Source organism: Rhinopithecus roxellana, chromosome 1 (genome assembly GCF_007565055.1).
Source record: "Rhinopithecus roxellana isolate Shanxi Qingling chromosome 1, ASM756505v1, whole genome shotgun sequence".
NCBI lineage: Eukaryota > Metazoa > Chordata > Mammalia > Primates > Cercopithecidae > Rhinopithecus > Rhinopithecus roxellana.
In genome coordinates, this window is record NC_044549.1 from 57462899 (window position 1) to 57477675 (window position 14777).

Consider the following 14777-nt stretch of genomic DNA (forward strand, 5'->3'; position numbering starts at 1 on the left):
TTACTTTTTATTTTATTTATTTTATTTTATTTTATTTTATTTTTTGAGACGGAGTCTCGCGCTGTCGCCCAGGCTGGAGTGCAGTGGCCGGATCTCAGCTCACTGCAAGCTCCGCCTCTCGGGTTTACACCATTCTCCTGCCTCAGCCTCCCAAGTAGCTGGGACTACAGGCGCCCGCCAACTCGCCCGGCTAGTTTTTTGTATTTTTTAGTAGAGACGGGGTTTCGCCGTGTTAGCTAGGTTGGTCTCGATCTCCTGACCTCGCGATCCACCCGTCTCGGCCTCCCAAAGTGCTTGGATTACAGGCTTGAGCCACCGCGCCCGGCCCACTTTTTATTTTATATCTTTTTTTTTTTTTTTTTTTTTTTTTTTTGAGACGGAGTCTGGCTCTGTCGCCCAAGCTGGAGTGCAATGGCGCGATCTCGGCTCACTGCAAGTTCTGCCTTCCGGGTTCACACCTTTCTCCTGCCTCAGCCTCCCGAGTACCTGGGACTACAGGCGCCCGCCATCACGCCTGGTTAATTTTTCTATTTTTAGTAGAGATGGGGTTTCACCGTGTTAGCCAGGATGGTCTCGATCTCCTGATCTTGTGATCCGCCCGCCTGGGCCTCCCAAAGTGCTGGAATTACAGGCGTGAGCCACTGCGCCCAGCCTTATTTTATATCTTTTTATACTATTAGAACGGTTTTTCTTAGTTAAGTTTCATATCCCTTTCCCCAACCCCGGAATAAACCTCCAAAAACAAAACAAAAACTAGGTGGAATTCTATACTGAGTACTGAAGAAAGCTTGTTTCTAGTAAGAAAAGTTGGTGAAATTATCCTTTACACTTAATATCAGACTTGAGGTGAGGTTTAAGCTGCCCCTTCTGAGTTTCTGAAACTTGAAAGACAAGAGTGAGGAGAAATAGGGTTACTAGGAGGATCATAGAGACTGGCTTTACTAGGCAATAGTCATGAAGGTTTTTCGGTTCTGTAAACTTTGTTTGCGGTGTTTTTTTTTTTTCTTGTGTTTTTTAAAAATTTTTTTTGTTGTTTTTGTCTTGTTTTGATTTTGAATTCCCATCTACTCCATCAGGAAACAGTGTTTCTTTGTATTGGGGTTTACTCATTTGTCTTTTCCCAGACTTGAGACAAAAAAAGGTTTGTGCTACATGTAAAAACTTTACTTTTGTACCTTAAAAAAAAAAAAATTGCTTTTTGTAGTAGCTTTGACAGTTTAATCAGTCTCAGTATGTTATGTGAATACAACTGACAATTGAAGAAAATACATTTTAGGAAATGTAAATTCCAACTGACCTGCTGCTCTTTTGTAATGGAGGTGAAAAACTGAAATTATGTACCAGCATGGTAGAGGACCTGTTAATGGCTGCTCATATAATCTCTCCTTTGTCTCCTTTTGAGCAGAAGGGTATGTGTGATTAGATATTAGAATTTCATGACTTTGTAATGTTAACGGATCTTTATTATGAAAGATGCCTGTTTTTTTTTTAGGTAGAGTGTCACTCTGGTGCCCAAGCTGGAGTGCAATGGCACAATCTTGGCTCCCTGCAACCTCTGCCTCCTGGACTCATTCTCCTGCCTTGGCCTCCTGAGTAGCTGGTATTACAGATGCCTGCTACCACGCCTGGCTAATTTTTATATTTTTAGTAGAGACAGGGTTTCACCTTGTTGGCCAGACTGGTCTTGAACTCCTGACCTCAGGTGATCTGCCCACCTTGGCCTCCCAAAGTGTTGGGATTACAGGTGTGAGCCACCGCACCTGGCTGAAAGATGCCTTCTTAAGGAAATCCCTACTGTGATGCTGTTAACAAAGGGGAACTTTGATACATTCTGTGCAAGTGTGGCAAATGAGTGCTTTCGGATCACCTAAACCAAGTAGCCTTCTCTGAATCTGTAGTTAGGCAAAGTGTGCTTGGCTTGATGCTCTCCTTATGTGTGACGTGGACATCGACAACTTTATTGTTATTGTTATGTTATTTTATTATTAGTATTTTTTTACAGATGAAGGTCTCTCTAGGTTTCCCAGCTCAAAGATCTGGGCTCAAGCAATCCTCCCACCTCAGCCTCCTGAGTAGCTGAGACTACATATGTGCACCACTGTGACCAGCTGATAATTTTTTTATTTTTATTTTTTTTTTAAGAGAGTTACGTTCTGTCGCCTAGGCTAGAGTGCATTGGAGTGATCTTGGCTCTCTGCAGCCTAGATCTTTGGACTCAAGCAATCCTTCTGCCTTAGCCTCCCTAGTAGCTGGGACTACAGGTGCATGCCACCACACCCAGTTAATTTTTGTATTTTTTTGTAGAGATGGAGATTCTCCGTGTTGCCCAGGCTGAGGTGGAAGGATTGCTTGAGTCCATGAAGCTATGGATATTACAGAGAGAATCGTGTGGCTTATACCTATAATCCCAGCACTTTGGGAGGCCAAGACGGGCAGATCACCTGAAGTCAGGAGTTTGAGACCAGCTGGGCCAACACGGCGAAACCCAGTCTCTACTAAAAATACATAAATTAGCTGGGCATGGTGGTGGGTGCCTGTAGTCCCAGCTACTTGGGAAGCTGAGGCAGGAAAATCACTTGAACCTGGGAGGATGCAGTGAGCCGAGATCGCGCCACTGCACTCCAGCCTGGGTGACGGAGGGAGACTCCATCTGAAAAAAAAAAAAGGCTGGGCGTGGTGGTTCATGCCTGTAATCCTAGCACTTTGGGAGGCCGAGGCGGGCAGATCACGAGGTCAGGAGATCGAGACCATCCTGGCTAAGATGGTGAAACCCCGTCTCTACTAAAAATACAAAAAATTAACTGGATGTGGTGGCGGGTGCCTGTAGTCGCAGCTACTCAGAAGGCTGAGGCAGGATAATGGGGTGAACCCAGGAGGCGGAGCTTACAGTGAGCCGAGATTGTACCACTGCACTCCATCCTGGGCAACAGAATGAGACTCTGTCTCAAAAAAAAAAAGAAATCATAATTCTTCCTGTTCCACATTGAATTTCAAATGTAGCAGGTATATATGAAGCAACTAACATGGGTGAGCTGTTCGGAGAGAACCAAGACATAGTCTTGTCTGCCAAGAGTTTAGAGCCTAAGTAGAAGAAAGGAGATGCTTAACCCACATATTTTGTATCTGTAACGTAAGGTAGAGCATCTGGTCAGTCTAGGATATCTAGCCTGATTGCTCAAGGGAACAAATCACCTTTCCAGACATTCAGAATTATCTGAGAATCCTTTTTGGCAAAAACATTTGCTTGGTTCCTGTTACTCTTTCATCCTGCTGCTACTTTTGTTCTGAAGGTCTGGCTGATCAAGGGAGGATGGTACAAAGGTAGCAGCGACAGGGGTCAGCAGTCCACAGATTGCACACTTTTCCCTCAGGTAATGAGAGTTAACTGTCTACATCTGCAGGTTAATTCTTAAGGTAAATAAATACCTGATGAAAACTTGTAGAATTTATTTCTGAATTTTAGTAGTGACCTGGATATTTTTTTTTTTTTTTTTTTTTGAGACGGAGTCTCGCTCTGTCGCCCAGGCTGGAGTGCAGTGGCCGGATCTCAGCTCACTGCAAGCTCCGCCTCCCGGGTTTACGCCATTCTCCTGCCTCAGCCTCCAGAGTAGCTGGGACTACAGGCGCCCGCCACCCTCGCCCGGCTAGTTTTTTGTATTTTTTTAGTAGAGACGGGGTTTCACCGTGTTAGCCAGGATGGTCTCGATCTCCTGACCTTGTGATCCACCCGTCTCAGCCTCCCAAAGTGCTAGGATTACAGGCTTGAGCCACCACGCCCGGCGTGACCTGGATATTTAAAGCACTATTTACCTTTTTTTCCCAGAATTATTTTAATAGTATTAGTTACATTTATGTAGTGCTATCTATGTGTTAGGTGATTTTCTTTTTTTTTTTTTTTTGAGACGGAGTCTCACTCTGTCGCCAGGGCTGGAGTGCAGTGGCCGGATCTCAGCTCACTGCAAGCTCCGCCTCCCAGGTTCACGCCATTCTCCTGCCTCAGCCTCCTGAGTAGCTGGGACTACAGGCGCCCGCCACCTCGCCCGGCTAGTTTTTTGTGTTTTTTAGTAGAGATGGGGTTTCACCATGTTAGCCAGGATGGTCTCGATCTCCTGACCTCGTGATCCACCCGTCTCGGCCTCCCAAAGTGCTGGGATTACAGGCTTGAGCCACCGCGCCCGGCCTAGTGTTAGGTGATTTTCTAAATGCCTTATTTAATCCTCATGTCAACTGTGAGGTAAGTACTATTGTATCCCTATTTTACTCACAAGAAAACTAAGGTTAATGGACTTTTCTAGAGTTAAATAATGAAGGAAACATAAAGTTGGGATTTGAACCCAGGTAGCTGGGCTCCAGAGTCCATGCTCTTAACCAATAAGCTGTGTTGCAAAAGAATGTGAGCAGCATATGGCAAAATAGGATTTTTGGTTTTTCTGATGGGAGATGAAGAACATAATCCTCTGCCTCTTGTGTCTTGCCACAACTAGGTGGCATACCTATCTCTGCTATAGGAAATGCTTGAAAATAAAACATATCCATAGGAATCCCTGCCCCTAGCTTCTTCCTCCTTGCTTGGTGTCCTCTCTGTGATGGTCACAGAGCAGTTTTGCATGTGACATTTACTGTCCAGTGCTTGGCTCTGCACAGAAGATGGGATTGACCTAGTGCTAGGTGGGAAATGTGTTTTCAGCCTGTTTCATCCAGTATTGTGAAGCATGTGTTTGTTTTTTGTTTTCAGTGTGATAGTTTTATTTAAGAAATGTTGGCCGGGCGCGGTGGCTCAAGCCTGTAATCCCAGCACTTTGGGAGGCCGAGACGGGCGGATCACGAGGTCAGGAGATCGAGACCATCCTGGTTAATACGGTGAAACCCCGTCTCTATTAAAAAATACAAAAAACTAGCCGGGCGAGGTGGCGGGCGCCTGTAGTCCCAGCTACTCCGGAGGCTGAGGCAGGAGAATGGCGTGAACCCGGGAGGCGGAGCTTGCAGTGAGCTGAGATCTGGCCACTGCACTCCAGCCTGGGTGACAGAGCGAGACTCCGTCTCAAAAAAAAAAAAAAAAAAAAAAGAAATGTTAATGGATTTAATTTTCAAACATCCATTAATTGAAAAAATAAGGTGGTATAATAAAACTTTATTTTTTTATTGTATATCTATACAGCTGCCCTGAATATATTCCAGTCTTGTGCAAGGGTAATTGTTTCTGGGCATTTCCTGCTAAAAACAGTAACATAATTTTGACTTCTGTTTATTTCTAGGAACCCTAAGTACTCTGCAATATGAATAATTCCCTGGAGAACACCATCTCCTTTGAAGAATACATCCGAGTAAAGGCACGGTCTGTCCCGCAACACAGGATGAAGGAATTTCTGGACTCACTGGCCTCTAAGGGGCCAGAAGCCCTTCAGGAGTTCCAGCAGACAGCCACCACTACCATGGTGTACCAACAGGGTGGGAACTGCATATACACAGACAGCACCGAAGTGGCTGGGTCTTTGCTTGAACTTGCCTGTCCAGTCACCACCAGTGTTCAGCCACAAACCCAGCAAGAACAGCAGATCCAGGTTCAGCAGCCACAGCAGGTTCAGGTATATGGGAAATGCTGAGGTGCAGCCTGTTTAATGTACTTTATTTGTTGTCAGTGTTTTAGTTAGTGGGATCACCACATGTGTATGGATGTTACAGGTTATTTTCATTAAGGGGGGACTCTGAAACTATTTAACACTAAGATTTTCAGAGTTAATGTGGACGAAAAATTTTTTCCTTTTTAAGTTTTTTTCTTTTTTTTTTTTTTTAAAAACAAACCCCAGTGTCAAGGGCTGACTTTGAATAGATTGCAGCCAGGGATATGCTTAGCTACCTAGGAAACCCCAACCGAGAAGCAGATCATCTATGAATTGTTTAGCATCAGGTTCAATGTGCCTCACGTGATGAGTGAGGAGGCGACCACCTTTCTGACAGCACCCCTTTTCCCAGGATGAGGGGCTCTCTGCGCTGGAACCCGGTCCCGGCACATGACCCCACCGGCGGCAATGTCAGTAATGGTGGGGCCAACCAACACTCTGTGGTGCTGCCATGTCATTGTACCTGGGTTGTTTTATTTCTTTGTTTCTTCTTTTTTTTGAGATGGAGTCTTGTACTGTGGCCCTGGATGGATTCTCCTGCCCCAGCCTCCTGAGTAGGTGGGATTCCCGGCGCCTGCCAACACACCCGGCTAATTTTTTTTTTTTTTTTTTTTTTGAGATGGAGTCTCGCTCTGTGCCCCAGGCTGGAGTGCAGTGGCGCAATCTCGGCTCACTTGCAAGCTCCGCTTCCTGGGTTCACGCCATTCTCCTGCCTCAGCCTCCCGAGTAGCTGGGACTACAGGCACCCACTACCAAGCCCAGCTAATTTCTTGTATTTTTTGTAGAGACGGGGGTTTTACTGTGTTAGCCAGGGTGATCTCGATCTCCTGACTTCGTGATCTGCCCGCCTCTGCCTCCCAAAGTGCTGGGATTACAGGTATGAATCACCATGGCTGGCCTCTTTTATTTTTATATTTATTTACTTATTTTTTGAGATAGAGCCTCACTCTGTTGCCCAGGCTGGAATGCAGTGGCACGATCTTGTTTCACTGCAACCTGCATCTCGGGGGGTTCAAGCTGGCACGCCCAGCAAATTTTTGTATTTTTAGTAGAGATGGGGTTTCACCATGTTGGCCAGGGTGGTCTTGAACTCCTGACCTTAAGTGATTTGCCCACCTCGGCCTCCCAAAGTGCTGAGATTATAGGCATGAGCCACCACACCCAGCCTTGTTTTGTCTTTGTAAGGAAGAAAAAGTTGGCCGGGCGCGGTGGCTCAAGCCTGTAATCCCAGCACTTTGGGAGGCCGAGACGGGCGGATCACGAGGTCAGGAGATCAAGACCATCCTGGCTAACATGGTGAAACCCCGTCTCTACTAAAAAATACAAAAAACTAGCCGGGCGAGGTGGCGGGCACCTGTAGTCCCAGCTACTCAGGAGGCTGAGGCAGGAGAATGGCGTAAACCCGGGAGGCGGAGCTTGCAGTGAGCTGCGATCCGGCCACTGCACTCCAGCCCGGGCGACAGAGCGAGACTCAGTCTCAAAAAAAAAAGGAAGAAAAAGTACAGGAAAGGTAAGTAAAAGAAGGCTGGCCCAGGTATGGTGGCTCACACCTGTAATTCCAGCACTTTGGGAGGCTGAGGTGAGTGGATTCCTTGATCTAGGTGTTTGAGGCCAGCCTGGGCAAGAGGGCGAAATCCCGTGTGTAAAAAAGTACAAAAATTAACTAGTTGTGGCTCACTCATGTGGTCCCAGGTACTCAGGAGGCTAAAGTGGGAGGATCACCTAAACCTGGGAGGTCATGGTTGCAGTGAGCTATGATTGTGCCACTGCACTCCAGCCTTTTACACTAAGGACAGCAAAGGGACTGGATTGAGACACTGTCTCAAAAAAAAGAGAAAAGAAGACTGATTTTCTGGCTCAAATTATTCTGCTCTTATTTACAGCTTTGACCTCCTCTTTCTTACCACAGCTGGCCAATTTTTGTACTTTTTTTTAGTGGAGATGGGGTTTCATTTGCCATGTTGGACAGACTGGTCTGGAACTCCTGACCCTAAGCAATTCACTTGCCTCAGCCTCCCAAAGTTCTGGGATTACAGGCATGAGCCATTGTACCTGGCCACTAGGCTGGTCTTGGGACTCCTGAGTTCAAGCAAGCCACCCACTTTGTGGGTGTTTGGATTACAACTACAAAGTGTTTGAATTACAGGCACAAGCCATTACACCTGGCCCTGCTTTCTTATAAGATTAAAGAGTTTGGGGCTGGGCGCGGTGGCCAGCCTGTAATCCCAGCACTTTGGGAGGCCGAAGTGGGCGGATCACGAGGTCAGGAGATCGAGACCATTCTGACTAACACAGTGAAACCCCGCCCCTACTAAAAATACAAAAAATTAGCTAGGTGTGGTGGCGGGCACTTGTAGTCCCAGCTACTCGGGAGGCTGAGGCAGGAGAATGGCGTGAACCCGGGAGGCCGAGCTTGCAGAGAGCCGAGGTCACGCCACTGCACTCCAGCCTGGGCAATAGAGCGAGAGTCTGTCTCAAAAAAAAAAAAAAAAGACAGTGAGTTTGGGGATTTAAGTTTGGAGTGATTTTTGAGACTTTATGTTCAAGATAAACTGATCAGTGCTTGAACTTGGGAGGCAGAGGTTGCAGTGAATCGAGATCATGCCACTGCACCACAGCCTGGATGGCAGAGCAGACTCTGTCTCAGAAAAAAGAAAAGCCACTAATCGAGATCAGTAACATTGTCTTTCTCCCTAAACTCTATGTAAATGAAAGAAGAAACATAAATGTAATGACATCCATGAGACAGATTCAGTGTGATAGAATCATGAGAATATATGTTTTCCCTAAGTGACTAAAAAGATACTTTTAAAAAATAGGCCGGGCGCGGTGGCTCAAGCCTGTAATCCCAGCACTTTGGGAGGCCGAGACGGGCGGATCATGAGGTCAGGAGATCGAGACCATCCTGGCTAACACGGTGAAACCCCGTCTCTACTAAAAAGTACAAAAAAAAAAAAAAAAAAAAACGTGGCGGGCGCCTGTAGTCCCAGCTACTCAGGAGGCTGAGGCAGGAGAATGGCATGAACCCGGGAGGCGGAGCTTGCAGTGAGTTGAGATCCGGCCACTGCACTCCAGCCCGGGCGACAGAGCAAGACTCCGTCTCAAAAAAATAAATAAATAAATAAATAAAAAATAAAAAATAAAGAATTCTGGCCAGGCCAGGCATGGTGGCTCACACCTGTAATTCCAGATGTTTGGGAAGCTGAAGTATGTAGATGACTTGAGCCCAGGAGTTTGAGACCAGGCTGGGAAACATGGTAAAACCTCATCTCTACAGAAAAACACAAAAATTAGTTGAGCATGGTGGTGTGCACTTGTAGTCCCAGCTACTCAGAAGGCAGAGCAACTCCTTGGGCCTAGGAGTCCGAAGTTGTGGTGAGCTGTGATCACGCCACTGCACTCCATCCTGGGCAAAAATGAAAGACCCTGTCTCTATAAAAAACAGAACAACAAAGCATTTTTAAGAGTGCTGGAAAAAATGAATACCATTTGAAAACCACTAAACCTAAGAAATTGATAAAAGAGAATAAGTAGACAGAATTAGGTGATGAAAGGCCAGGTGTGGTGGCTCATGCTTACAATCCCAGCACCTTGGGGAGGGTGAGGTGGGTGGATCACCTGAGGTCAGGAGTTTGAGATCACCCTGGCCAACATGGTGAAACCTCATCTCTGCTAAAAACACTAAAATTAGCTGGGCATGTTGGCAGGCGCCTGTAGTCCCAGCTACTACTCGGAGGCTAAGGCAGGAGAATTGCTTGAACCTGGGAAGCCGAGGTTGCAGTAAGCTGAGATCACGCCATTGCACTCCAGACTGGGCAACAAGAGTGAAACTCTCAAAAAGGAAAAAAAAAAAAATTGGTGATGAATACACGTAGGAAAGAACTTTTGGGGAAAGTGGGGCCGATCTAAGCTGAGAAGTAGAGGATACACAGAGTAGAAGTCCGCTGGGGTAGCTTTAGAACTAAAGGTTGGGAATTGACTAGAGACTTCAAAACAACACACATACACATATGTATACTTAGAGCTCACATTAGCTTGATGAGCAAGTTAGAGATACATTAGTTTGATGATCATTGTTACTGCCCTTTTGAGTACGAATCATAGGCTGGGTGCAGTGACTCATACCTGTAATCTCAACACTTTGGGAGACTGAGGCAGGAGGATCCTTTGAATTCAGGAATTCAAGACCAGCCTGGGCAACATAGTGAGACCTTGTCTCTACTAAAAATAAAATTAGCTGGGTGTAGTGGTACATACCTGTAATCCCAGCTGCTGAAGAAGCTGAGGTGGAAGGATCGCTTGAGAATACTTTATTTCCAAAAAAAAAAAAAAAAAAAAACATTTCCCCCCATGGATCTGTATTTTAGCTAACCTTTTAGAGTGCTCTTTGTGGTCCCTTCGCCCACACAGATTATCAACTATTAATGCAAGTTATAAGTGTAATTGGAGGAAACGTCCTTTTTTTCTTTTTTTTTTTTTGAGGCGGAGTCTCGCTCTGTCGCCCGGACTGGAGTGCAGTGGCCGGATCTCAGCTCACTGCAAGCTCCGCCTCCCGGGTTTACGCCATTCTCCTGCCTCAGCCTCCTGAGTAGCTGGGACTACAGGCGCCCACCACCTCGCCCGGCTAGTTTTTGTATTTTTAGTAGAGACGGGGTTTCACCGTGTTAGCCAGGATGGTCTCGATCTCCTGACCCCGTGATCCGCCCGTCTCGGCCTCCCAAAGTGCTGGGATTACAGGCTTGAGCCACCGTGCCCGGCCGGCTTCCGAATTTTTAATATGATTATTTAGTAATTTTCTACCCAATGGAAAAGTTATGCTTTTACATAAATTTAAAAAATTGAAGGAAAGTAATATAAATAAAAAATCTACTTTTTTTTTTTTTTTTTGAGGCAGAGTTTTGCTCTTTCACCCCGACTGGAGTGTAATGGTGTGATCCCAGCTCACTGCACCCTCCACGTCCCTGGTTCAAGCGATTCTACTGCCATAGCCTCCTGAGTAGATGGGATTATAGGCATCTGCTAATACACCCAGCTGATTTTTTTCTTTAGTAGAGACGGGGTTTCGCCATGTTGGCCAGGCTAGTCTCGAACTCCTGACCTGAGCTGATCCACCCTTTTCAGTTTCCCAAAGTGCTAGGATTACAGGCATGAGCCACAGCACCTGGCCAACACATTTAATTTCTTATTGACTTACTTTTACTTAGTAATAAAGGGTATAAACATATTAAGTCTTATTTTTTAATTACCTTAAATACCTTAAATTTACTCTTTTTTTTTGTTTGTTTGTTTGTTTGTTTTTGAGTCAGAGTCTGTCTCTGTCACCCAGGCTGGAGTGCAGTGGCACTATCTCGGCTCACTGCAAGCTCCATCTCCTGGATTCACACCATTCTCCTGCCTCAGCCTCCCAAGTAGCTGGGACTACAGGCGCCCACCACCACGCCCAGCTAAATTTTTTGTATTTTTTTAGTAGAGATAGGGTTTCACCATGTTAGCCAGGGATCTCCTGACCTTGTGATCTGCCCACCTCAGCCTCCCAAAGTGTTGGGATTACAGGCGTGAGCCACCGTGCCCAGCCCTTAAATTTACTTTTAACTCTTATTCCCCTAATTTTAAATTCTTACTATTTTGAATATAAAGTGACATCAGATTACTTGTTATTTTGTTTCAATTCTGGAGTGATGGACAGATGTCCCCACTTAGGAGGTAGATTGGGAAATCCTAACTCCCTAGTATTTCTGCTAACAATAGCCATTGGCCACATTAGCCATTTAATTGTTTTGGAGACTTGAGCATTAATAAGTAATTTCTCTCCTTTTTTTTGTTTTTCTTTTTGTTTTGAGACAGAGTCTTTCTCTGTCACTGAGGCTGGAGTGCAGTGGCATGTTCTCGGCTCACTGCAACCTCTGCCCCACCAGGTTCAAGCTATTGTCCTGCCTCAGCCTCTTGAGTTGTTGGGATTACAGGTGCGCATCACCATATCTGGGTAATTTTTGTATTTTTAGTAGATAGGGGGTTTAACCATGTTGGCCAGGCTGGTCTCGAACTCCCTACCTTAGGTGATTCACCTGCCTTGGCCTCCCAAAATGCTGGGATTACAGGCTGACCCACCTTACTTGGCCTGATAAATGATTTCTAAGAAAAATGAATTAGTTGGGCTGGGCGTGGTAGCTCAAGCCTGTAATCCCAGCACTTTGGGAGGCCGAGACGGGCGGATCACGAGGTCAGGAGATCGAGAACATCCTGGCTAACAGTGAAACCCCCATCTCTACTAAAAAATACAAAAAAACTAGCTGGGCAAGGTGGCGGGCGCCTGTAGTCCCAGCTACTCCGGAGGCTGAGGCAGGAGAATGGCGGGAACCTGGGAGGCGGAGCTTGCAGTGAGCTGAGATCCGGCCACTGCACTCCAGCCTGGGCGACAGAGCGAGACTCCGTCTCAGAAAAAAAAAAAAATGAGTTGATCAGATATCTCATTTTAAAAGAAGAAAAATCGGCTGGGTGCAGTGGCTTCCTGCCTGTAATCTCAGCACTTTGGGATGCCTAGGTGGGCATATCACTTAAGGTCAGGAGTTCGAGACCAGCCTGGCCAATGTGGTGAAACCTAGTCTCAACTAAAAATATAAAAATTAGCCAGGCATGGTGGCAGGCACCAATAATCCCAGCTACTCAGGAGGCTGAGGCAGGAGAATTGCTTGAACCTAGGAGATGGAAGTTGCAGTGAGCCAAGATTGTGCCAACACATTCCAGCCTAGGTGACAGAGTGAAACTCTTGTCTCAATAAGAGAAAAAGAAAAATCAGTTAAGAAATACAGTAAAGCATGAAGCATACGAGCTGTGATTCAGTGATAGTAACCAGATTTTTGACATTTTGTTTTAAGCAAGCCATATTATAATTTAAAAACATACTATGTGTTTAACACAATAGTAGTGGTTCTTTTTTTTTCCCTTACCCTTATTTTTTTCTGAGATGGTGATCTCACTCTGCCACCCATGCCAGAGTACAGTGACACGATCTTGCCTCACTGCAACCTCTGCCTCTTGAGTTCAAGTAGTTTTCCCACCTTAGCCTCCTGAGTCGCTGGGGCCCCAGTTGGCGCACAACCACGTCTGGCTAATTTTTTTGCATTCTTGGTAGAGACGGGGTTTCACTACGTTGCCCAGGCTGGTCTTGAACTCCTGAGTTCAAGCAGTTCGCCCGCTTTAGCCTCCCAAAGTGCTGAGGTTACAGGCATGAGCTACCATTCCTGGCCAGCAGTGATTCACAAATGGTGCTTCAAGAGACTCCTAGGGGCAGGGCGCGGTGGCTCACACCTGAAATCCCAGCACCTTGGGAGGCCAAGGCAGGCGGATCATGAGGTCAGGAGATCGAGACCATCCTGGCTAACATGGTGAAACCCCATCTCTAATAGAAATACAAAACAAAAATTAGCAGGGCGTGGTAGTGGGTACCTGTAGTCCCAGCTACTCGGAAGGCTGAGGCAGGAGAATGGCGCCACTGCACTCCAGCTTGGGCAACAGAGTGAGACTCCGTCTCAAAAAAAACAAAGAGAGACTCCTGGTAACCTCCAAGCACCTTTTAGGGTTCCTCAAGATCAAAGCTGTTTTTGTTACAATGCCAGTATGTTATTTGCCTTTTTTACTTTCATTCTCTCCTGACCATGTGCTGGAGTTTTGCAGAGCCATGTGTGATGTATGATAGCACAACAGATTGAGTGCAGAAGCAGATAGGAGAATTCAGTTACCTTGTATTAAGTCAGCCACTAAAGAGGATTGCAAAAATAGGTCGGGCGCAGTGGCTCACGCCTGCAATCCTAACACTTTGGGAGGCTGAGGCAGGCGGATCACTTGAGGTCAGGCATTCGAGACTAGCCTGGCCAACATGGCGAAAACGCATCTCTACTAAAAATACAAAAACTAGCCAGATATGGTGGTGTGCACCTGTAATCCCAGTTACTTGGGAGACTGAGGCAGGAGAATTGCTTGAACTCAGGAGGCAGAAGTTGCACTGAGCTGAGTGAGCCAAGATCACGTCACTGTACTCCCCCCAAAAAAACAGGTTTCCAAAAATGTAAAACAATGCAATTCTTACTATAATTTTTTTGGCAAATAGTCATTTTTCATAAGAATATTACTTATTTATGTTAACATATAATGGCTTTACGTGTTTTTTTGTTTTTTTGTTTGTTTGTTTTCTAGAACTAGTCTTGTTCTGTCCCCCAGGCTGGCATGAGTGATGCAATCTCGGCTCACTGCAACCTCCACCTCCTGGGTTCAATTGAGTTCTCCTGTCTCAGCCTCCCCATTAGCTGGGATTACAGGCATACACCACCACACCTGACTAATTTTTGTATTTTTAGTACAGACAGGGTTTCACCATGTTGTCCAGACAGGCCTCGAACTCCTGACCTCATGTGACCCTGCCTGCCTTGGCCTCCCAAAGTGCTGGGATTACATGCATGAGCCGCTGCGTCTGGCTTTATCTGATTTTTAAAAAGACTTACTGTTATTTATTTATTTATTTATTTGACAGAGTCTCACTCTGTCACTTGGGCTGGAGTGCAGTGGCTCTGTCTCGGCTCACTGCAAGCTCCACCTCCTGGGTACACACCTTTCTCCTGTCTCAGCCTCACAAGTAGCTGGGACTACAGGTACCCGCCACCATGCCCGGCTAATTATTATTATTATTATTTTTTTGAGATGGAGTCTTGCTCAGTTGCCGTGGCTGGAGAGCAGTGGCGTGATCTAGGCTCACTGCAAGCTTTGCCTCCCGGGGTCACGCCATTCTCCTGCCTCAGCCTCCCGAGTAGCTGGGACTACAGGCGCCTGCCACAACACCCGGATAATTTTTTGTATTTTTAGTAGAGATGGGTTTCACCGTGTTAGCCAGGATGGTCTCGATCTCCTGACCTCGTGATCCACCCACCTCGGCCTCCCAAAGTGCTGGGATTACAGGCGTGAGCCACCGCGCCTGACCTAATTATTTTTTTTTGTATTTTTAGTGGAGACGGAGTTTCACTGTGTTAGCCAGGAGGGTCTTGATCTCCTGACTTTGTGAGCCACCTACCTCAGCCTTCCAAGGTGCTGGGATTACAGGCATGAGCCACTGCGCCCAGCATGATTTACTATTTTTAAAATTCCTAGTTTTCGACCAGGCGGGTT

At 46.1% G+C, this 14777-nt stretch overlaps 1 protein-coding gene across 4 annotated transcripts in view; it reads left to right on the plus strand.

Annotated features, from left to right (window-relative positions):
* Positions 1 to 14777, plus strand: part of QRICH1 (glutamine rich 1) — a 67224-nt gene that overhangs the window by 14702 nt on the left and 37745 nt on the right. For all 4 annotated transcript variants that reach the window (XM_010370050.2, XM_010370041.2, XM_030913557.1 and 1 more), the window contains one exon: positions 5256 to 5585. In XM_010370050.2, coding sequence (XP_010368352.1) covers positions 5277 to 5585 — 309 coding nt within the window. In that variant the 5' untranslated portion in view covers positions 5256 to 5276. The remainder of the gene's footprint in view (positions 1 to 5255; positions 5586 to 14777) is intronic.